This window comes from Channa argus, chromosome 4 (assembly GCF_033026475.1).
Source record: "Channa argus isolate prfri chromosome 4, Channa argus male v1.0, whole genome shotgun sequence".
Lineage (NCBI taxonomy): Eukaryota > Metazoa > Chordata > Actinopteri > Anabantiformes > Channidae > Channa > Channa argus.
The window spans coordinates 27,499,665-27,523,756 of NC_090200.1; the positions used below are offsets into that span (position 1 = coordinate 27,499,665).

At 37.3% G+C, this 24,092-nt stretch overlaps 2 protein-coding genes and 1 long non-coding RNA gene across 13 annotated transcripts in view; 2 read left to right on the top strand and 1 right to left on the bottom strand.

The window, feature by feature from the left end:
• Positions 1–3,367, top strand: part of LOC137125156 (Fanconi anemia group A protein) — a 29,758-nt gene extending 26,391 nt beyond the window's left edge. For 6 of the 9 annotated variants that reach the window (XM_067500171.1, XM_067500172.1, XM_067500169.1 and 3 more), the window contains 8 exons: positions 679–794; positions 995–1,151; positions 1,439–1,501; positions 2,284–2,377; positions 2,514–2,589; positions 2,689–2,845; positions 2,938–3,036; positions 3,129–3,367. In XM_067500171.1, the coding sequence (XP_067356272.1) occupies positions 679–794; positions 995–1,151; positions 1,439–1,501; positions 2,284–2,377; positions 2,514–2,589; positions 2,689–2,845; positions 2,938–3,036; positions 3,129–3,227 (861 nt within the window). In that variant the 3' untranslated portion in view covers positions 3,228–3,367. Of the gene's footprint in view, positions 1–678; positions 795–994; positions 1,152–1,438; positions 1,502–2,283; positions 2,378–2,513; positions 2,590–2,661; positions 2,846–2,937; positions 3,037–3,128 lie in introns of those variants that run through there. The other 3 variants (XM_067500170.1, XM_067500176.1, XM_067500175.1) reach the window with 2 other exon arrangements.
• A 78-nt stretch (positions 3,368–3,445) lies between these two features.
• Positions 3,446–11,311, bottom strand: znf276 (zinc finger protein 276). 3 transcript variants are annotated; one of them, XM_067500177.1, is made up of 12 exons: positions 11,155–11,311; positions 9,713–9,996; positions 8,692–9,007; positions 8,516–8,562; positions 7,991–8,413; positions 6,756–6,834; positions 6,581–6,664; positions 6,349–6,468; positions 6,066–6,141; positions 5,631–5,748; positions 5,369–5,468; positions 3,446–5,113 (listed from the first exon to the last, which is right to left on the bottom strand). In XM_067500177.1, exons 2-12 carry the CDS (start codon positions 9,954–9,956, stop codon positions 4,849–4,851), a joined length of 1,872 nt encoding a protein of 623 aa, XP_067356278.1. In that variant the 5' UTR covers positions 9,957–9,996; positions 11,155–11,311; the 3' UTR covers positions 3,446–4,848. The 3 variants fall into 3 exon arrangements, with proteins under 3 accessions (XP_067356278.1, XP_067356279.1, XP_067356280.1); XM_067500178.1 differs by lacking the exon at positions 11,155–11,311 and adding an exon at positions 10,084–10,107; XM_067500179.1 differs by lacking the exon at positions 6,349–6,468.
• An 11,482-nt stretch (positions 11,312–22,793) lies between these two features.
• On the top strand, positions 22,794–23,543 carry LOC137125160 (uncharacterized). The gene is made up of 3 exons (XR_010914095.1): positions 22,794–22,942; positions 23,027–23,153; positions 23,338–23,543. It is a non-coding gene; the product is annotated as an uncharacterized lncRNA (long non-coding RNA).
• Positions 23,544–24,092: the final 549 nt, after the last annotated feature.

The following is a 24,092-nucleotide window of genomic DNA, read 5'->3' on the forward strand; positions in this document are numbered from 1 at the left end:
GTATTTGGGCTTAAAAATCTCAGAAATATGTTGTCCAACCATATCGGGACTCTAGATGGTATAAGTCTGGCTTCCAGTACTACTGCAAGAAACCTTGGAGTAATTTTGTCCTTTAAGTCATATATAAAAGAAATCTCTGCATGTCATTAACTTTGTCTTGATGTCCACGGCATTGGGATCTCACGGGAACTCTTTTCTCTCTTCACTTTCCACTCACCCTAACCACTCAAGGCAGATGGCCGCCCACCCTAAGCCTGGTTCTGCTGGTCGTTTCTTCCCTTAAAGGGAGTTTTTCCTCTCCAATGTTGCCTATAGGCTAGCTCAAGGGGGATTTGTTGGGTTTTCTTTACATATCTTTATATTCTTGACTTTATTATGTATAGTGCCTTGATATGACTTTGTTGTGAATTGGCACTATCTAAATAAAGATGAATTAAATTGAATTCAAGATTTTCTTAAATCAATAATTTCCTTTTTTCTGTGTTGTCTGATAAAGAGATTTCCTTTTAGGAAAAATAAATGTACACTGTCCAAATGTAAAATTGTATACCATAATAGTTTGGAGTGACTGTACAAAAAAACATTCATATTGAGACAGTAACACAACATGATTCATTTGTGAGGTAATGTCAGTTTCATTGTGTGTGTGTTTGCTTGTGTGTCTGTGTGTGTGTACAGCACTGGTGGGAGCGACTGTCTCCACTAATGAGGTCACAGTGGAGTCGTCTGTATGATGAAGAGCCTCTACCACAGCAGCTACAGCTCCTTACTGACTGTCAACACTGGGCATCAAGGTAAGACCTCACTGTCATATCCCACCGTCCCGAAATCTCTCTGATCCACCTCGTGCCATCCACCTTAAGCCATGTCACTCAGGAAACATGCTCTTCTATCTACCATTTGCGTTACATCAGTGTCACTATAGTCTTTTTGCTGGTTTTTGCTTCTTGGTTCACTTTTAAGGTGATTTGTTTTGTTTTGTATCTGCTGTTAGTTTAGGGACAGGTCGCTCATCATCAATGCCACCAGCTCCACCTCTGCTGTTGGCTGCCAGTCTGCATCGTGCCTGGAGAGATCATACAGAGGACAGCCAGGCCTTCAGTGCTGCCCTAAATACATTGAGACCAGACAGAGGCATTCAGTCCAGACAGGTGAGATTTAAGAATACTCCTATAGCATCACTACACCACTGAGTCAAAACCAACCTTTCTATTTTTTTATAGAAAGTTAGTATAATCCTACAAAGATTAAAGTTTAAAATAAACACGTTCGGTTAACAATCAATATGTACTCCCATCATGCTTTTTAGCTCATAGATTAGAATCCAAAAAGACTTTTTTTTTTTTCTTCAGTCGAGACATTGCCTTATACAGACTAACCTCTGATCAGATGTTGCTTTTTGTGTGCTTACCTACTGCTGTCGCTTTTCTTCTTCCAGGTGATAGTTTTTCTGCTTTTCCTCTGCATAAACGACTATCTGTCAGAACTCCTCTATCCCCAGGTAACTATCCTTGCTCCTTAAAGTATGACATTTATTAATGGCTGAAACCTGTATTGCTCACTACTGAGGTAACTACTGAGTGTTCATTCACAACTCTATTTCCAGAAAAGTTAGAACACTGCGTAAAGAAAGCCGTAATTAGCAAATTATTATAAAACTATTTATGATTGTAAATAGTACAAAGACATCATATTAAATATTGAAACAGAGATGCCAGGAACATGTTTTTAAAAAGTTAGGACAGGGGCAACAAAAGAGTAGAAGAGTTGTGTCATGTAGAAAAACACCTAGTGGAACATCTCACAACTAATGAGGTTAATTTGTAACAGATAATGATTGGCTATAAAAAGGGCATCACAGAGAAGATGAATCTGTGCTGGGCAATGGTTCACGTACTGAAAGTCTGTGTCGGCAGATAGTTCATAAAATTAAGAATGATATTTCTTAACATAGAACTGCAAAGAATTTGGGGATTTCTGTGGAGTGGTGTGAAGCATTCACATTAATTTGTGCTATTCATACAGTACTCCCATAAGCCAGACATGTTTACAATGCAAAGGGATGAAGTCAGCAACCCTAACCCTAGAAGAAATGTCCAGTTTACTTTTTCAAAGCTGGAGCTAGATTGGAGAGTAAAGAAGAACACTTGATATGATATGTAGTTTTTTTTTGTGTGTTTGTTTTGTGGCTGTAAAGCTTTTGAAAGAAGATTTTTTTTTTTTTGTTGCTGCTCCTTTAGGAAGTAACAGTTTTATGTTTAATCTGTTATTTTTCCTCCTTAGGAGAGAAACAATCAAAGAGCCAGGAATTTATTCACAGAACTTCTGTCTTTGGTAGTGGACTGTGGTGACTGGCTGCTTATCTTTAATTCAAAAGGTAGTTTTCACACTCCAGCCCTCTCAACATGCTTAGCACTCCACTGTTAATGTCTACAGCTGATGTTAAACTGATTGTGTCTTTTGTATATTTAGATATTGATAAATTTTTGTGCTGTGTTTTTCCCCCACTCTAGAACATGGTGTTTATCATTTAGTAACCAGGGTGACAACTGATAAGTTTACTCGACTAATGCCTTGGGCTTTCTACAAGTGAGTTTTCAGAAGCAGTTTAGCTGCACCAATTCCAGGAGTTAAGACATTGTTTTTTATGTTGTGAAACAGGTAAGTGACTGGTGTGCATATGTTCAGTCTGCTGCTTCAGCAGAGTGCTGACCTTCTGCAGAAAGCTATGTGCTGCCCAGGGTTCCTTCATACTGCCATTCTCTGTTACATCAAACTGCTGCAGCTCTTCCTGGAAGGAGAGACACCTACAACAACTACTGAATCTTCTAAAGAGCAGGTGATGGTTTGTACCTTCTATGTACCATCTATTCATATCCAGCTGTTTGAAACCCTGTAACACTGCATTGAAATCAGATACATGAATTGTATTGTCAGGTGGAGCCTTTCAGGATTCTCAGCCACTCCAAGCAGTTTGTTCTCAGAGCAATCTCACAAACGTCTCCTACTGCTCTGTCCTCCGGTCAGCTCAGACAGGTAACCAACACATCTGACAACATTAAAAAACAGTTACTCAGCTCTCTCTGATCACCACTACATGTATGGTGTCTCTCGTTTTCCTGATTCAGCTGGAGTCCCAATGTGCAGACCTGGACCCAGAGGTGAGAGCAGCTCTCTCTGTGCACCTTGACCCTCACAGTCTTAGTCCAGAGATAGACTTCTTCTGAACAGCTGGGGACTGCCTTTTAAGGAGAGGAATTGTTTGTAGTGTAACATCACTCTTCTCTGCCTTGAGCTTTGGAAGGGTCTGTTTGACTGACTGGACTATACCAGACTATGGTGTAGGTCCTGTATTTGTTGAAACTTTGCCCAACTTCACATCTAACAAAAATGTGATCCTTTATAGTAAATTTTCAAAAGCACTTTACTGATCAGTCTTTAAAAGTTTGATTGAAAAATGTTTATTTACATGTGTTTCTGTACATAATACACACTGGACGTTATTATACACATGTACATCTTTTTTTTTTTTTTTTTAACAAAAACTTAAAGAGTAATAAAAACTTTGCTAGTTAAACTGAAGCACATGTTCTTGCAATCATTCTGCACAACTATTTACACTGAGGACACAGGACATACAAGTGCTTTACATGTGTTTAGGAAACAATACCATATTACAGGTCTTAAAACTGCATTTATGTAGGTAAAACAGTCTATTATGTGACTGCTACTATGTACTCCAGCGATCCAGTAAAAAAGATCCATACAGCCCATAGGCAGTGTAAAAATGACCTCTACATCAGATCTGTCATAGAGACAGCAGATGAAGATTTGATAGTAGTATTTCCAACAATATCTGTAAGTTTATTTACATTGTAATTATTTATTTTTATAATAATTTATTCTGCATGCAGTGCCTACATGTTATTATGTAGGCACTGAAACTGTATATACATGTAAACATGGGATTCATCAGAGCCATGTACAAATACTAATCCAACTTCGGGGCCTCCCTGTGTTGAAGTTATAGTGTGCAAGATTTCAGTTTTAGCATTTTTTTAATAGAAATATGCACAAACGCTTATCTTTATATTGAGAAGTGCTTTGGAAGCCTCTCATGACACAGACTCACTGAACATTACTAGCAGCAGTGCAGAGATATTCACTTTTAAAGGATCTGCGCAAGGCTCACCCCCTTAATTACCAGTTGGAGAGGACCAACAATTTCTCTTTGTCTGTTTATTGGTAGGTTTATTAGCATTCTTCATTTATTTATTGTAATTTGATAACTATTTAAATGTCTGTGCAGAGCATAGCTGAGTGTAATGAGCAAAGCAAAGCTGTATTGAAAGAGCTGGGCAGAGCAGAGAGGACTGATTCCGAATCTCATGGTAGGACTGACTTAAGTTGCAGACAGGAACTTTACTACAGATGTATCAGTTGTATTGAAGTTACTGCAGCCCTGTCTCCTCAGCAAAGTACCAAAACCTTATACTGAGCTGCTGTTGTGCAGACAGCTACTCACTCTGTGAAGCATGTAATCAGCTCATGGTTGAAGTGATACTCACTTAAAAGTAAACACACAGTTTGTTTGGCTGTACACAGATACACCACTGTGTGCTATATTATCAGATTGTATTTATTAATTTATTGTATTTATTTATTATTGGTGTGGCCAGATCAAACAAAAATCTTAAGAATTAGGACACAAAAGCTTAACTAAAGCTGCCAAAGCCACACAGCAAGGACCCCATCTTAGTCCACGACCTGAATTTCTAGAACCCATGCCGGTTCCTGTCCCACACCCTATGTACCCCTGCAGCAGACCTGGGCCCAGACCCTCTGTTGTCATCTGTCCTGCTCTTGCTGAACCACCTCCCCGGTTAGTGTGATGGTGCGCAGTTCAGAGAACTGCTGCTGGCTGCTTCCTCTCTGAGCCTCGGCCTGCGTCAGTGGGTGTACCATGGACATGTGGACGTTGAGGTTGTGGGCCTTCTCAAAACGTTTCCCGCACATCACACATGCAAATTCTAGGTCAGACTCTGCCTTGTGTTTGGTCATGTGGTATTTTAGTGATGCTCTCTGACGACACTGGAAACCACAGACCTCACATCTGCGGAAAGGAAAAAATAAAAATGAGTTGTATTTCCTTTTTTTTCCCAGGTTAACACCTTTATATATCTCTTCTGGATGACTCAGACTTTTAGTACACCAAAAATCATGTATCTTTACTGAACTATTTTGGAGAAATGTTACATTTTTTTATTCACAACAAAAACAGTACAATTAACAGTATACAAAACATAAAGACTAGATATTTGTGATCTATGTACAGTGTCATATATCATGTTACATCATCAAGACTTACTGCAGAGGCTTGGCTCCTGAATGCCTCATCTGGTGAACTGAAAGGTGCTTCCTCTGTTTAAAGGTCTGACCACATTGGTCACAGATGTAATTCCTCTCCTCTGAAAACAAGGGACAGGCTTTAGTGCTAGCTAAAAGAATCAAACTACCAAGGATGACCATTGTTGTGCTGAGAAAGCAAATAAAACTCAACCTGCACAAGATTACAGACCTTAGTTGGTGAGGAAAGCACATGTAAAAGACTAACATTTCTCTGTTCTGACCTGTGTGGATGAGCTTGACGTGTCGCTGCAGGTAGCGGTCAATCATGAAAACCTTGTTGCATCCAGGATGAGGACACGGTCGCTCTCTTACCTCCTCATGATGCTCCTTGATGTGCTTCTAAAATCCCACCAGAGAGAAAGTATGACTCTTCTTACAGATTTCCATGGTTATAAATTTCAGTGTTGTAAATCTGTCCACCCCACAATATAGGGTAGTATGAAAGACAAGAATTGTGTCATCTTGGTCTAGATTAAAAATGCCAAACAGAAGAACTCTTCTTTTATATTCAAACAAAGAAAATTGTATTTTCTTTACACCAAGCAAAATTATGTAGATTAGCTTGCTATAGGCTAGACCCAGTACTATGAGTAATGCATCCTGTTACAGACTACCATTGATCGAGTCAATAAACATTTAATGGTGTGACTTCTGACCTTCAAACCATCAGGAGCTCTGTAGACAGCCGTACAACCCTGATACGGACACTTATAGATGTTGGGTAGCTCCTCTCTGAAAACAGGAGTATAACAGCACTTTGTTAATACTTGGGTTTTGAATGCCAAACCAAACCGAAAGAGGTTTCACTAAAACATTTTACAATCTACTACTATTCTCCTACTACTATTCTATCAGTAGAATTACATTACATTAAATACTGAGGTTTCTTTGATATTATGGTGAAGTAGGACTCAGGTTGGGATAAATATGCCCCTGTACCCTTTAGGTTTAAACTTGTTCTTCCAGCCAGGTTTGGGTCCAGGTTTCTTTTTGATTTTGGGCTCTTCTGAAGCCTTTGGGGTTTGTCTCCTCTTGTTGGTGATGGTTACCCTCCGAGGTCTGAGTGGGGGAGGAGAATGGTACAGTACTTGGGTTTCTGACAGCTGCCCTTTTCGTTCCATCTCTGCTCCTTTGGCAGAAACAACCTTTGCTGAAGAATATTTCTACCCACCTTTTGTTTAAGTATGGCTCTACCAACTCTTCGTCTGACAACTCTCCTTTTCTACTCTCTTCAAACTCATTCTCTGAGATGACCCTGGACAGACACACAGGTATATTTCTTGTTATGTTTATCAATATTAATAGAGATCACAAAAGTCACAATTCAAAGAGGAGAATAAACTAACCTGTCAGACAGATCACTGTCAGCCGTCCTGTCCTCCAGGTGGGGTGGAGCAGGAGACATCTCTTCATGACCTGTAAAATCTAAAACCCAGAAGTTTAAAGGCTACATTGTGACATCTGGTAGGATTTATTGTGGGAGTGTTTAGCCTGATGGAGCTTCTCCAAATTACCATAAATGTATTTAAAGGCCTGTTTTATGTTGTTAGTTTTTAAAAAGGACTTTTTATTATTGACTTTGCCTCAACACATACTTGTGTTAGGGTTGGGATCATTTTCATACTATTACAATATTTTGTAATTACCAGAGATGTAGGTACATGGGAAAACAAAATACTGTCAGACTGCTCAGTATTGTCAGATTTAAAAATGGAGAAAGTTTGGTTTAAATTGACGAGATTCACTAATCTTGATTAACCATGAACCTTTGTTTGCAGCTTATTTAATGGAAGGATTTGCTGCTTATTGCTGGTTTGATAAAAATAAACAAAAAACATCTTGCATCTAATGAGGTTAATTGTTAAAAGGTCAGTATCGTGACTGGATATAATCAGAAGTAAGAATGGGGTAAGGTTCATCACCCTGTAAAGACTGAAAGTATTCTGAATAAAAAAGTGCCAAGAATCTGAGAATATCATTATCTGTGGTTCATAATATCATTAATAGTTTCAGAGAATCCAGATAAATACAGCTGGCTGGGATTGGTACTGCTAGCTGTGAGGCAGCAACACTAACCACTCCACCAACGGGCTGCCTCCACCCAGACAATGGTTCTTAATTTGATTTATCCTTTGTAACAACAAATGCAGTGTTTACATGTAAAATGTAAGGCTAAAACCAAGAGTAGTCATTTAGAGCTATTTATTGTTGGAACAATCAAATCCTAAATGAACTCAAACAATAGGTGCTTTGTTTTATTATGTTTGAAGTAACATACAAGGTATAAATAGCATCAAATAAATGCTTTCAACCCATATATATATTTTGATCTCAAACCAAAATGTCTTCAATGTACAGCAAAAAAAAAGAAAAGAATTGTCTAATAGCCCCGCCCAATAATAATGATTTTTTTTTTTTTTGCAACTTAAAAAGCCTGTAAGCTATTTTACATGTGTAAGTAACTAAAATGGTGTTAACATAATACTTAAAGCAGCTCAAAAAAACTCTTCTAAACTTCTAAACTACATCTAGTTCAAAGTTCCACAGATGATCCCTGTGGAGATGAATTGCAGAGTCTCACCTTCTGTATTGCTGGTCCAGTCAGCCAGTGCTGAGCCCTGAGTCTGTGCTGTAACTGCAGGGGGACTGCGTTGACCCAGATTACTAATTGCTGCCGGGGTCCTTCCATTCCTCGTAAGCTGCTCTTCTTCATCTTCCTCCTCCTCTTGCTGCTCTCCCTCATCTGATGTCACTCCATCACCATTGCCACTCCCCAGCAATCCACTGCTAAAATTCATCATATACCCTGGGTTGGCAGTGCACTGAGTGTCCATAATGTATTTGTGACCATCAACACAGCCCCACACGGCTTTAACAGAGCCCCAGCACTGGCCCTCCAGCACCTCTTTCAGGTCAGGGCATGAGCGGCATGCCTCTCCATGGTGGTGAGCCCAGGACACCAAGCTGTGGAGGCACTTAGGGTCGGAGGTAAAGGACTGTGGGGCTGAAAGAAAATGGCAGATTATCTCAACAAATTAATGCTTTCACTTAACTTGTATTTTATGTATATTAGGTAAACAAAAGTGAAACAAGTGCTTATATTTACTTGCTGAACCATAATTTACTGATGACTCTGAACTTGTTGCATTCCTCCTGAAAGAAAAAAGTGTTACTTATATTACATATATTTATATTACCTATATTTGCAGGTTTTCTGATTGTGCATTCAATTCTGCATCTAATGCACAATTTTATAGTCTCTGTAAGGTAGTTTTTTCTCACAGGTTTTTGAGGTTTTCTTTTCCCACCGGTGGGAGGTTGACTCTTTGCAGAAACCTGATCAGGATGCTCTGGCACTTGTAGAACTTGGCATGACATTTCTTGCAGATAAACTCTGATAACCGGGGGTCACGGTTTAACTGGACCCCAACTAGTCGCTGGAAATCTGTGTGGAATAAAAGCGGTGACTGGGTTGTGTTGTCTGACTCGTCATCAACAATATCAATGGGATCCTGAGACCACTTGTTGAAAGCATGCCGCAGGCTGCGTGGAGAGAACTTTCCATGGCAGAGTCGACAGATTGCAGTGGAGAGTCTGCCTGTAGTACAAAGAGACATCAGTTATCCCCTCAGACAGGTAAGCTAAAGTTGTTTCTAGTGGTGTTCAAAGAAAATCTGAAAGTGCCCTATTTTGTTTTTTTTTTTTATTTACCTAAATTTAAATGCAAGGACCCTGAAGATCAATGAGCTGAATTGATTACAGGACTATTATCAATAAGATTTTATGAATTTTCATCCCTATATTAAGGTTAGGGCTTTGCGATTGCCAGTCCTAAATTTCTACTCTGTTGGCCTAAAGAAACTTTGTTACCATCTTGGAGGTATATTTTGGGCCATTTTCCTAACAACATTTCCATTAGTATCCAAGCTTTGGGTTTCTGGCTGATATCTTAAGATCAGTTTTTAAAAAGTGTCCACATAATTTCCTTCTTTATGATGCAATCCATTAAATGAAGTGCACCACCATTCTATGAATTTTCACATGAAGAAAAAGAAAAAAGACATGGAGTCTGAAGAGAGGGTCTAATATACAGCTACAGGCCCATCCCTAGTTTACTCACAATAATAGCAATTTTTATTTGGAGAATTAACTAGTTTAAATTGTCTAAAGTTATGACATCAATTTCTAGAAGCGTCCAGGTTGAGAATAGGTATTTGATCAACTGTTGGGAAATTGCCTTTGCTTCAATGTATGTAAACTTTCAACATCATCTGCAAAATTATGCTGATAATGACTCACTTACCAGAAGATTTAGACTTTAGATTTTCCTTTGCAGCTTTATCAGCAGCTGTCACACTGAAATCTAAGTTTGCTGCTGTGTCTGTTGCAGCCTGGTAGAAACTGTCTTTGCATACAGGGACAGTGTTCTGAGGTCTCTCTCTGTTTTCAGATGTCTTTATTTCCTCACTGACGCACACCGTTTTCTGCTTCTTGCTGGTTTGTTGTGAAGTTTCTGATGATCTTGGACGTCTGCTTTTCTTCTTCATGCTTTAGGCTTTCCTTGGAACGTAGGCAGCTGTGTGACTCCTGAAGATTTTAGACATAAGCAAAGTACGTTTTTTACAGTTGTCTCTTATTTGTCAAATAAATAAGTAAAAAATTAATAGTCCATACTTCAAGACTTTGTTCAATGTTGTCTCATGGACTCACTGTGCATTAGGATGTTTTTAAATTTAAAACATATATACAAAGTTAACATATTATTACGCAGGTAGTAGAAGTAGACAAAGTCAATTCTCAAGTTAAAATACAAGCACGTGCCTTTGAAAATCCTCCTCTACAAGCAAAAGTTTCAGCTATTGAGTAAATGCTCTAAAATGCATTGTACTTTAGTTTAAAGGTATGAATGCTAATAAAACAACATCTTTGACTGTATTTAATGTATTGGATTTGATGCTCTTGACAAAAACATGTCAATGTAGCCTAAATTTGTTCCACAAGCTTTCAAAAGTAAAAAATTACTCTCTCTTTCTTTGTCTCTCTCTATATAGTGAGTTTAATGAAAACATTATTTAAATAAAGTGTAGGTGCAGTAGGTAAAGGTTTAGCTGATTTTACCTATTTCTGTCCTGACAGCTGCTCTATCCACAATAATACAGTATGGATAACTTCATTACTTTCTGCTTTAACAGTAAGCCTCTGAAAAGTAACTAAAGCTGTCACATAAATGTAGGACAAATACAATATGGCCTTCTGAATTATAGGGGAGGAAAAGTTGATGTAATGTAATATGGAAATACTCCAGACAGTATGTACAGTATTAAGTTACTCACAAATTTAAGTTATTACATTGCAATGACCAGTTGCATTTATAAATCCAAAACACCATTTGGTCAAATTTCATAATACTTTATTTGCTAAATGACTACGTGCGACCATATTTTACCAATGTTAACGTTAATGCTATTTGAAAACACATCCTGTTACAGCAACATTCAGCACGTATGGTTACGAAAACTGAAACAAATCTACATTTCATTCATTCGGTAAAATAAACACGCATGCAAACAGTTCTAAAGTACTGCAGTTTGAGCTTTATGATACATTTTGTTCACTAGTGTTACTTCCACTAGCGTTGGCTTGGTTAGCCTCATCAGCCTAAACCTGCTACGCTTGCTAGCTGGTGTGTCAAAAATATAGTTAACGCAAGTAGTATAACTAATGCAGACATGTAGCACAGCCTACCGCGAGTGTATGAAAGTCCTACCACATGAAGTACATGTTTTTAACACAGAAGGTAGATTTCAGAAGCCAAGAAAACACTTCTGTAGGTGTAGCGATGCTACCAGTTGTAAACATTAGAACCCGGAAGTATTATTGGTGCTAAACACAGGTGACAATATGAAACAGCGCCACTCAGCGTCTGTAGGAAATGATTTAACGAGCGAGTTTTTGATTTCGCTGCCACAATGTATAAAGAGGGTAAACGTATAAAACCGTAATGTCCAGAGAGAGTAAGTTGTTTTCGTCTTTATGGCGTTATGTGTTAGTATAGTTTCTTTGTTTCTTTTCTTTGCATCAGTGTTCATAATGATCATTCTTAGTGGAGTACTTGTACTTTTGTACTTATAGTACTTTTTACAGCTTGTGCTCCACCTTGAGTAAAAATTGGACATGGTACTAATACTTCTAGTATTCTAGTACTTTTTAGGTTACTACTTTAATTTTTACTTGAGTCTTGACTTTGTGTACTTCTGCTACTAGTGCATAAGCTCCAAGCTGTCTGTCATCAGTGGTGAACTAGATAGTAATACTTAATATCTGTCAACACTCTGTGCTAACCTCTCAGCACTGTTGCCTCACAGCTAGAAGGTCCCCAGTTCAAATAACTGGTGGGCTGTAGCCTTTCTGTGTGAAATTTGCATGTTCTATTTGTGTATGTGTGGGATTCCTCCAGGTACTCCGATCTCCTCCCACAGTCCAAAGAGCTGCACGGTAGGTTACTTGGTGACTCTAAATTGCCTGTAAGAATGACTGTGCATAGTTGTCTGTCTGTGTATGTCTCTCTGTGTTGGCCAAAAGATAGACTGGAGACATGTCCACGATGCACCATGCCTCTCCACCAATGTGAGCTGGGATAGGCTCCACCCCCTGAACAGGATAAACAGTTACAGATAATCGATAGAAGTTGTCGAACTTTCTACAATCAATCTCTAAAGCTGTACAGCAAACTAAATTCCATTTACCTCCTCTTTTCAGTATATACTATTCACAATTAAACTATCTAAACCACCAGCTATCACTAGGAAGAAGTCTCAACATTTTTGTTGTATTCACTTTATTTATAATTAGGGGGAAATTAAACGTTAGCTCAACTACGGTTCATTACTGTCAGTGTTGCCACACAAACAAGAACGCACGCAGGCAGCAAGTTACAGGCAGGAATTTACAATTTCTCTGAGCTGAAATGTGTCTGTGGTTAAGTGCAGGATAAGAATAATCACATTCATTTTACAGTGTCAGTGTCTTCTGGCCATCTTATATGACGTCAAGTAATTTAAATTATCCTTTTTTTGCCATAGGTCATTTTGAGCATTTTGTCCTTTAATCCACATCACTACATTTTCAAGCTATCAAAATAGATCTTCATCACAAAAGAAAATGTCAGCATGGTAATTGTGGTCAATTAAAGGGGGCGGGGGGTTCAGTGTGGTGGTTTTCACACTGCTTAGATCATTATTGATTGTGAGGGCAGTTAACTCACCACCTACACAAAAAACCCCTCAACACCCCCCACCCACACTACTACTGCTGCTTCTGTCTCAGTAGACAAATCAGATTCCATACCCCCTTACTAAAACCTTAACCATTGCAACTTAATGCCTAACACCCATACCCTAAACTTTAACCCCCCCAAATTGTCATGCCATTCAAGATAAACTATATTATTTTTAAAACACTAACAGCACAAAGTAACTTTTTGAATTTCTGAGGAAAACCCTATATGTAAGGGATGCACTGTTATGCCCAACAGTACCTATATAAATTATAAATCAGCTCCACCCCTAACATTTTAAATATTAAAATGCTTTTTAAAGCCACAACATCAGTAAATGCAATACAGCAGTAGTCTAAAATACTATATTATGAGTATCTATAACTTATCTGTAACTGTTTAGAGTTTTTAGGATCACGGGGACCTGGAACGAGAGGGAGGGTACACCATAGATTTCCAGGCTGAGGCCCATGTTCTAGTGATATAAACTTTACCTTAAGATTTTTTTTGTTCATATAACTTAAATACTAGCTTAAATTGTATGTGGTGCCATTACTTATGTAACAAAAGCAGCCAGGTGCTGCTCATCATCAGCCTTGATAGACTGATGATCAGTCGGTCTCCAGATGTCTATATAAGCAAACGTTTTGACAGTGTGCTCTTCTGGAGCATTCAGGTGTCTGTTAACACTATGTCAAGAGGAAAATGCATGAGCAATGGTCTTAGAAAGGCAATTGCGCCTGCAAATAAATAAACGGTTAGAAATCAATTTCCTGACAATTTGTAGTTCAGTGTTCATTCCAGCACAATCACCCAAAGGTCAGAGAAATACAAGGAAACCTAAGAGCTCCATTTCAGACCCTACAGGCCTCACTGAGACTATTAAATGTTAAAGTTCATGACAGCAAATTTAGAAGGTGACTGAACAAATACAGTTTATTTGAAGGGTTGATAGGAGAAAATCTCATCTGTCTAAAAAGAAAATGAAAGCACGGTGGAGCATCACAAAACTGCATCTGAAGAAACAAAGACTTCTGGACCTTCTATGGACTAATGAGACCTAAAAGGACTTCTTTGGCCTTAATATCAACACATCCAGTGTTGGAGGGTGATGATTTGGGCTTCTTTTTAGCCACAGGACCTCAACACCTTGTAGTCATTGATTCAACCATGAGCTTTCTCACTATTGGGTCGTACAGCAGGACAATGATCCAAAGCACCCCAGTAAATTTATAAGAATTAAAAAGAGGGGGCACTAACTTTTGCAGATGAATGTAGATGCTGAATATAATGTTGATTTTAAAAATAGCTTTTACATTGTTATATTGACTAGCTAAAGTAAAATGTTTTTGTGATATCTATAATTTTCTTCATCTCATGCTAAACATCATCTTTATACATCTTTAAAAATAGGTATTTTCGTGTTTAGTGTTACAGTGAAAACATTTGGTTCAAGATCAAAAGTTCACAATTTAAGCATTCATTTGTTCAAGTACTGAACTAAAAAAAGAATGTAATTTAAATAGTACTGAACTTAGTGCTCTTAATATTATTAATGAAAATTATGGGAAATATAAGTTATGGTAATTAATCCACAATGAGTCATAAAAGTCAAAGTCACAGAATAAAAAAGCAATAAGATTAATCCCCACATAATACATCACAATTTCTTCTTTGATCTGATTTTTTATGAGATCTGCAGAAAGTAACTACATCTGTACAACAAATGTAATGGCGTAAAATTGCAGTACTTAAGTACAGTACTTGAGTAAATGAACTTAGCTACTTACCTGACTGGTGATTTTTATACATTTATCCTTTTCAAAACTATTGCAACATGTCAATAAAAAGTTGTTTTGGTTACTCAGCTGTGACCTGTGAGATTGATTACTCAAACATTAAATAGCTCTAAATGACTAATGTGGCTTTTAGCCCTGTGAAGACTGTATTTGTTATCCAAACCGCTATTTTCAAAGTGCGAACAGAGGGAAAATATATTAAAGGCATTGCCAATGCAACCAAGTACAATGTGCTGAAAAAGGAACCACTGGTGCACTGAGCAGCATGCGCAGCACAAGTTAGTGAAAGTAAACAACAGTAGCTGAGGAAAGAAGAAGTGTGGAGGATCCCAACGATCCAAGCTCATCTGAGAAGCACAGTGGAGGTACTGTTCAGTCTTGTGCATGCATTACTGCTTCTGAAACAGATTCTTAATAGTGACTGAGTCAATCCCAGACTTTAAGTAAACTGAGCACAAATGTTACCTGCTGAAGTGAAGACTGACACAAAAGAAACAACAACTGAAGGAAGTTGCAGTAAAAGCCTGGCAAAGCATTAAAAGTAGAAACCAACAACTTGGTGATGTCATTAAGTCTCAGTTTTGATGCGATTATTGTAAACAAGGGGTTTGCGACCAAATCTTTAATTCACTTAAAATTATCTGTTTAAATACTTTGGGAACAGATTAAATATGGGTCGTGTGCTTACAAGTGTGCATCTTCTGAATTGTTTAACATATTAATGTGTAAATACCATTAAATAAAAGCAGAAATTCAAAGCTTCCATGCCATATCCATCTTTTCATCTTAAATGAAAAACATCTTACCAGTTTACAGCTAACAAAAATGATAAGGCCTTACTGTTCTAATACTTTCAAAATGTACACATGAGAAACGTACACATTTTTAGATGATGAGGAAACTGATGATGTTGCAAATGCATGCACAGAAGTGATGCATATAAATAAGTCACAGATACATTTAAGCGTGGGCTTGTGTAGGCACTTTAACAGTTGTGATAAGATCTTGTAAACTTTGTGCTGTCTTCAGTTTACACGATACATTTACAGAAATGGGGGAACTGACTCATGACAAACTGGAGTTTATTCTGGGAGCGGCAGAAACCATTACGATATTTGGTGGTTAGTATTTTTCTGTTTGTACAAACCCCATTTTCAAAATACGTTGTGACAATTTTTAAACTGTAAATAGTAAGACAAAGAAATTAAAGTTTGTAATTGTGTTGACTGGGAAATATGATTTTGCAAATTATATATATTTTATTGCTTTTTTTTTTTTTTTTTTTTTATAAATAGGACCTCCATTTTGTGACCTTGAGTATCCTGAGATACCCAGTCAAAATTAAAAGTATAAATTAAGCACAGGGGCTTCAATAAAGAGGCTTCAAGGGTCAGTGTGGGCTAACTGGCATAACGGCTATTTAATTAAAACAAAACAATATTAAAATTCTAAAATTAAAAGGAAAAGACAAATTGTCATACTACGACTGGGAGACCAACCACCCACTGGCAGGGGGCTGGGAGTATCCTAAATGTGAAGTAATTACACAACAAACCAAAATCATATTAAATAAAAGGACAACAAACCATACAAACACTAAGAATGCAGTATAACAGTGAGTGAACTCCGAATATCCAAAAACAACATAAATAATTAAATGTACAACAATACTAAAATAAACGGCAGTCAGTCCAATGCCTGCAAACAAGAAAATGACGGTTACAATATGTGTAAGGAGATAAACATACATTTTATATTTTTGTAGAAACTCCAAACCTTACACCAGGTGACAAGACTGCTCAACTCGTTAACCTATAAAAGTTATGGCAGACCCCCTTAAAATATAAAACAGTACCTCAGGGCATTTAAGCACCTGCTTCTACTACATACATTAAAATACAAAACACAAAAATATAAAATATAACTTACTAAAACCACAAGCAGAGGCATCTTAACTGTAACAGCAGTATGAGCAGCAGCCAGCTTCCCACACCTGCTTCACATTTCTCTCTTAATCAGTTTTCTGTTTCTCTCATTGGCTGCTGCTCCTCTATTGCCACAACACCTGCCCGAGTCCTAGTGTCTACCTGCCACATTTTGAATTAAATGCCAGGCAACATGTCTCAAATCTGGAACAGGAGTCACTGTGTTGCATCACTTCTTTGTTTAACAAAACTAAGTGTTCAGCAATGTAGAAGACCAACTGCTTTAATTTAGAAATGTTTTTATTCTTGCTTGACGTGCATCCATTAACATATTTCTCACTTCATAATGAATGAAATGCTTTTTAATGGCTGACAGGTGCAGACAGATCAGTTTAGTATGTGGACTGTTATTACTGAGCCATGCTGTTATAATACATGCAGAATGTGGTTTGGTTTTGTGTTGCTGAAATACACAAAACCTTTGCCAATTATGTAATCTGGATGGTAGCATGTTTACTTATAATTTACATTTTTTCCAGGAACAATACAACTAAACATTGTTCCAACTAAGCAACCAATGGCATGTAGCAAAAATCGAATTTGCAGCCCCTGTGGCTCCAATACCTCTAAGATATCACTCTCCATTCATGGAGCCTTCACAGATGTAAATTACCTGCACACTATGCATTAATGCTCCCCCACATCATAACAGATGCCGAATTTTATACTGTGTACTGTTAAACAAGTCAGATGCTTCCCCTCGTCTTTAGCATGGAGAACGTGGCATCCATAATTTCCAAAAAGAATTAAAAATTATGATTCATTAGAGCACAGGAAAGTATTCATTTTCTCCCCAGTATGCTTCAAATGGTCTTGACCTTCTTTATATATGGTTGTTTCTTTGCATGGTAGTCTTAACTCCCATCTGTGGATACAGCAACAAACCGTGTTCACTGACAGTGGTTTTCCTGAGCTCATACTACGGTTTCCTGTACAGAATCATGTCTGTAATGCAGTGGCCCCTGAGAACCTGAAGATAACATCAATTCAGTATTGTTTTTGGTCATGTCCCATAACGTGCAGAAAGGTTTCCGGATACTCAGCATGTTTTAATGATAATATAAACTTTAGAAATGTTAAACTCAAGGCATTAAACTCATTGCCCAACCTCACTCCATCAGTGTGTTTGCTGGCATGACATTGAAATTGAGTAAATACTTACCTTAGCATAAATACTGGAAGCTGTTCATGTCAACCCATGTTTTTATGATTCTAGAAATGAAATGGTAAAATCCATGAATGTCAAAGGAGAAAGATTAAAAGAAAATTCAACCATTTCCCCTTTATGAGCATATACTATAACAAAACTATGACTTTAATTTAATGCAAAAAAATGTGTTCTGTTTTTACTTCAGTTTAAAACTTTGTAGTGTAATATGTGATAAATTAGAATGATTATGCTGCCTAAAAATGCACTGACATTAGATACATGCTGTGAAATGGCATCTATTTTTGTTGCAGAGGAGTTAATTTAATCTTTACACTAAATCTGTTGCCCATCCCTTTTCTCTAACCTCCCCCAACAAATTTGACGATGACAGTCTTTGAGTATTTCATCACAGTGGAAATCCGAGGAGGTGTTGGGGGAATTCTGCCCCGATGTTCTGTGGTAAGATTCATTTTGTATTGGAAAAGCTGGTTTCACACATATTAGTTCCACAATGAACAGGGTATAAATTAGACACAGAGCAAAGAGTCAACACAGCAAACAGAGAAGAAGAACAGCATCACCATCATTACCATCTTTTTACTGTGAGCATCATGAAGACTCTTTGCTTCACTCTGGGCCTGCTGCTACTCACTGTCTGCTATTGCGACGCAGTTGGTGAGTGATCTCTCTCTGTGCATCATCACATTAGTTTCTCACTTATGTTTGTACTGACGTTATCCTTTTACCTTTCTAACAGGTGACGCGGCGTCCTTAAGCGCAACACCTGTAGACTGTTGCTTTAAGTTTTATGGATCTCCGATACCACATAGGTTTATATCTGGCATAACAAAGAGTCACAGGAGCTGTCAAAATCAAGGATTCATGTAAGTTTGTAGTTATTGCTTTGCTTTTTTCTTGTTTTTGTGATGAGATGATAAATGGAAAATTTGTAGACTTTAAAACAGATTTTAGAACAAAACCACAAGATCCATATTAAATAATGATATTTCCATCAAAACTTGAACAAAAGAAAGGGGAAACACTCTTTTTCACCTGTATGTTTTGCAGAGTCAGCACTGTTCGAGGTTTGAAGTTCTGCTACAAAGACACATACAAGTGGGCTCTGGATACCTACAATAAGGCTCAACAACCAAAGGCAGTCACCCTGAAAATGTAATCTTGTATAGTACTGGGATAAATCAGTTCTTGGTTTTTCAGCTTTAAATGTGTTAAAATGTGTTATTTGTATTCAAAATAAAAATAATGTATTGCTATATTTCTGGTTATCTGTGTTTTCTGAGTATTTACTGGGGTTAGACAACATAGTCTCAAACTTAATGATTTATCAGGTAATGGTGAGTCAGCAGCTGACTAACTGAAGAAATGTAGTACAGTGTGAATGATGACAGAGATTCTTGACCATTTCCACATTTGATTATTTATTTGTTAAATATTGTTTCACTACATGAATAGTTGTAGTGAGTTACTCTACCTTACAGTATATAGTAGTATTATATTATACCTAATAAACTGACCACATATTAAAAAGATGCTCACTCTTCTCTGAAGCTGCTAAAAGATGTTTATTCTGCATCTACCAGTTGTTTGACCTTTACAGGGCAAAGGAAAAATTGTAAAAAAAAAAAAAAAAACAACAACAGATACACAGCCACCACATATCAGCATAAGATGTGTGGTGAGAACTGGATACCGAAGCAAAACATGTTGCTTATTCATCCAGGGGAAAGGTGCTCAGTGGCGCCAGTGACCTCCATTTGCAGCTTTCAGCCCCCCGAACCATGAATAAAAATTGAAATACTCCTACAGCTCTTTCATACTTTCTAAATGAAATTAGAATGAGTGGGTTTATAATGCTCAGAAAAATTGGTTCGCTATTTTAAAGCCGATCCTTTCCTTTCCTCCTTTAATGATTCTCTATAAGAAAAATGCTTTTGTGTGCATCCTGTGATCAACACAGAAGTTCCAGTGACCACCAATGGCCACCACACCGAAGTTACTTCACTAGCATGCTGTTTCGAGGGGCTTACATATCACCAGCTTGTCTAGTTAGGCTGTGGGTAAATGTGTAACAAAAATGCTTTTAAATTTAAGTCAAGACCCAGTCAAGATTAAATGTATAAATTAAGCACAGGGGCTTCAATAAAGACACCACAAGGGTCAGTGTGGGTTAACTGGCATAACGGCTATTTAATTAAAACAAAACAATATTAAAATTCTAAAATTAAAAGGAAAAGACAAATTGTCATACTAAGGCCGGGAGACCAACCACCCACTGGCAGGGGGCTGGGAGTATCCTAAATGTGAAGTAACCACACAACAAACCAAAATCATATTAAATAAAAGGACAACAAACCATACAAACACTAAGAATGCAGTATAACAGTGAGTGAACTCCGAATATCCAAAAAGAACATAAATAATTAAATGTACAACAATACTAAAATAAACGGCAGTCAGTCCAATGCCTGCAAACAAGAAAATGACGGTTACAATATGTGTAAGGAGATAAACATACATTTTATATTTTTGTAGAAACTCCAAACCTTACACCAGGTGACAAGACTGCTCAACTCGTTAACCTATAAAAGTTATGGCAGACCCCCTTAAAATATAAAACAGTACCTCAGGGCATTTAAGCACCTGCTTCTACTACATACATTAAAATACAAAACACAAAAATATAAAATATAACTTACTAAAACCACAAGCAGAGGCATCTTAACTGTAACAGCAGTATGAGCAGCAGCCAGCTTCCCACACCTGCTTCACATTTCTCTCTTAATCAGTTTTCTGTTTCTCTCATTGGCTGCTGCTCCTCTATTGCCACAACACCTGCCTGAGTCCTAGTGTCTACCTGCCACATTTTGAATTAAATGCCAGGCAACATGTCTCAAATCTGGAACAGGAGTCACTGTGTTGCATCACTTCTTTGTTTAACAAAACTAAGTGTAGAAGACCAACTGCTTTAATTTTGAAATGTTGTTTTTATTCTTGCTTTATTCTTGTTCTTGTGCATCCTTTGACATATTTCTCACTTCATAATGAATGAAATGCTTTTTAATGGCTGACAGGTGCAGACAGAACAGTTTAGTATGTGGACTGTGTTATTATTGAGCCATGCTGTTATAATACATGCAGAATGTGGTTTGATTTCGTGTTGGATGGTAGCATATTTACTCATAATTTACTTTTTTCCAGGAACAATACAACTAAACATTGTTCCAACTAAGCAACCAATGGTATGTTGCAAAAATCGAATATGCAGCCCCTGTGGCTAATGTCTCCAATACCTCTAAGATATCACTCTCCATTCATGGAGCCTTCACAGATGGACGTTACCTCCACGCTGTGCATTAATGCTCCCCCACATCATAACAGATGCCGAATTTTATACTGTGTGGGCTTGTGGAGGTACTTTAACAGTTGTGATAAGATCTTGTAAACTTCATGCTGTCTTCAGTTTACACGACAAATTTGCAGAAATGGGGGAACTGACTCATGACAAACTGTAGTTTATTCTGGGAGCGGCAGAAACCATTACGATTTGGTGGTTAGTATTTTTCTGTTTGTACAAACCCCATTTGCAAATACGTTGTGACAATTTTTAAACTGTAAATAGTAAAACAAAGAAATTAAAATTTGTAATTGTGTTGACTGGGAAATATGATTTTGCAATTTACATATATATATATATATATATATATATATTTTTTTTACCTTCTTTTTGTGACCTTGAGTATCCTGAGATACCCAGTCAAGATTAAATGTATAAATTGAGCACAGGGGCTTCAATAAAGAGGCTTCAAGGGTCAGTGTGGGTTAACTGGCATAACGGCTATTTAATTAAAACAAAACAATATTAAAATTCTAAAATTAAAGGATACATGCAGAATCTGGTATGATTTTGTGTTGCTGAAATACACAAAACAAAAAACAAATAAAATTGTAATCTGGATGGTAGCATGTTTACTTATAATTTACTTTTTTCCAGGAACAATACAAGTAAACATTGTTCCAACTAAGCAACCAATGGCATGTAGCAAAAATCAAATTTGCAGCCCCTGTGGCTAATGTCTCCAATACCTCTAAGATATCACTCTCCATTAATGGAGCCTTCACAGATGGACGTTACCTCCACGCTGTGCATTAATGCTACATCACAGATGTCGAATTTTATGCTGTGTACTGTGATAACAAGTCAGATGCTTGCTCTCGTCTTTAGCATGGAGAACATGGCATCCATAATTTCCAAAAAGAATTGAAAGTTATGATTCGTTAGAGCACAGGAAAGTATTCATTTTCTCCCCAGTATGCTTCAAATGGTCTCGACCTTGTTTATATATGGTTGTTTCTTTGCATGGTAGTCTTAACTCCCATCTGTATACAGGAACAAACCGTGTTCACTGACAGTGGTTTTCAAAGGTGTTCCTGAGCTCTGAAGATAACATGCATTCATTATTGTTTTTGGTCATGCCCCATAATGTGCAGAAAGATTTCTGGATACTCTGAATGTTTTAATGATAATATTAACTTTAGAAATGTTAAACTCAAGGCATTAAACTCATTGCTGAACCTCACTCCATCAGTGTGTTTGCTAGCCTGACACTGAAATTGAGTAAATACTTTACAAAAACAAAATTCTCAGCTTCAACATTTGATATGCTGTCTTCAAATGATTCGAGAATTATTACAATTTATTCTGTTTATTTACCTTTTACACACCATCCAAACATCTCCATTGCTCTCTAATAATGTCACAAACTTTAAGCTAAGAAGTTGGCTAAAGAGGCAGCAGATGCTCAGCTTACCTTAGCAAAAATACTGGAAGCTGTTAATGTCAACCCATGTTTTTATATGATTCTAGAAATGAAATGGTAAAATCCATGAATGTCAAAGGAGAAAGATTAAGAGATAATTGAACCATTTCCCCTTTATGAGCATATACTATAACAAAACTATGACTTTAATGTAATTCAAAAAAATGTGTTCTGTTTTTACTTCAGTTTAAAACTTTGTAGTGTAATATGTGATAAATTAGAATGATGACACTGCCCAAATATGCACTGACATTAGATACATGCTGAGAAATTGCATCTATTTTTGTTGCAGAGGATATATATATACATATTAGTTCCACAATGAACAGGGTATAAATTAGACACAGAGCAAAGAGTCAACACAGCAAACAGAGAAGAAGAACAGCATCACCATCATTACCATCTTTTTACTGTGAGCATCATGAAGACTCTTTGCTTCACTCTGGGCCTGCTGCTACTCACTGTCTGCTATTGCGACGCAGTTGGTGAGTGGTCTCTCTCTGTGCATCAACACATTAGTTTCTCACTGATATGTTTGTACTGACGTTATCCTTTTACCTTTCTAACAGGTGAGGAGGCGTCTTTATGCATAGCACCTGTAGACTGTTGCTTTAAGTTTTATGGATCTCCGATACCACATAGGTTTATATCTGGCATAACAAAGAGTCACAGGAGCTGTCAAAATCAAGGATTCATGTAAGTTTGTAGTTATTGCTTTGCTTTTTTCTTGTTTTTGTGATGAGATGATAAATGGAAAATTCGTAGACTTTAAAACAGATTTTAGAACAAAACCACAAGATCCATATTAAATAATGATATTTCCATCAAAACTTGAACAAAAGAAAGGGGAAACACTCTTTTTCACCTGTATGTTTTGCAGAGTCAGCACTGTTCGAGGTTTGAAGTTCTGCTACAAAGACACATACAAGTGGGCTCTGGATACCTACAATAAGGCTCAACAACCAAAGGCAGTCACCCTGAAAATGTAATCTTGTATAGTACTGGGATAAATCAGTTCTTGGTTTTTCAGCTTTAAATGTGTTAAAATGTGTTATTTGTATTCAAAATAAAAATAATGTATTGCTATATTTCTGGTTATCTGTGTTTTCTGAGTATTTACTGGGGTTAGACAACATAGTCTCAAACTTAATGATTTATCAGGTAATGGTGAGTCAGCAGCTGACTAACTGAAGAAATGTAGTACAGTGTGAATGATGACAGAGATTCTTGACCATTTCCACATTTGATTATTTATTTTTTAAATATTGTTTCACTACATGAATAATTGTAGTGAGTTACTCTACCTTACAGTATATAGTAGTATTATATTATACCTAATAAACTGACCACATATTAAAAAGATGCTCACTCTTCTCTGAAGCTGCTAAAAGATGTTTTTTCTGCATCTACCAGTTGTTTGACCTTTACAGGACAAAGGAAAAATTGTAAAAAAAAAACAACAACAGATACACAGCCACCACATATCAGCATAAGATGTGTGGTGAGAACTGGATACCGAAGCAAAACATGTTGCTTATTCATCCAGGGGAAAGGTGCTCAGTGGCGCCAGTGACCTCCATTTGCAGCTCTCAGCCCCCCGAACCATGAATAAAAATTGAAATACTCCTACAGCTC

What these genes read in the sequence shown, in the direction of transcription:
- znf276 (XM_067500177.1), bottom strand. Translation starts at nt 9,956, where the DNA reads ATGAAGAAGAAAAGCAGACGTCCAAGATCATCAGAAACTTCACAACAA. An exon ending in TCTAAAGTCTAAATCTTCTG is followed by an intron (nt 9,008 to 9,712) that starts GTAAGTGAGTCA and finishes TTTGTACTACAG; the next exon opens with GCAGACTCTCCACTGCAATC. An exon ending in GACAGTGATCTGTCTGACAG is followed by an intron (nt 6,665 to 6,755) that starts GTTAGTTTATTC and finishes GTGTCTGTCCAG; the next exon opens with GGTCATCTCAGAGAATGAGT.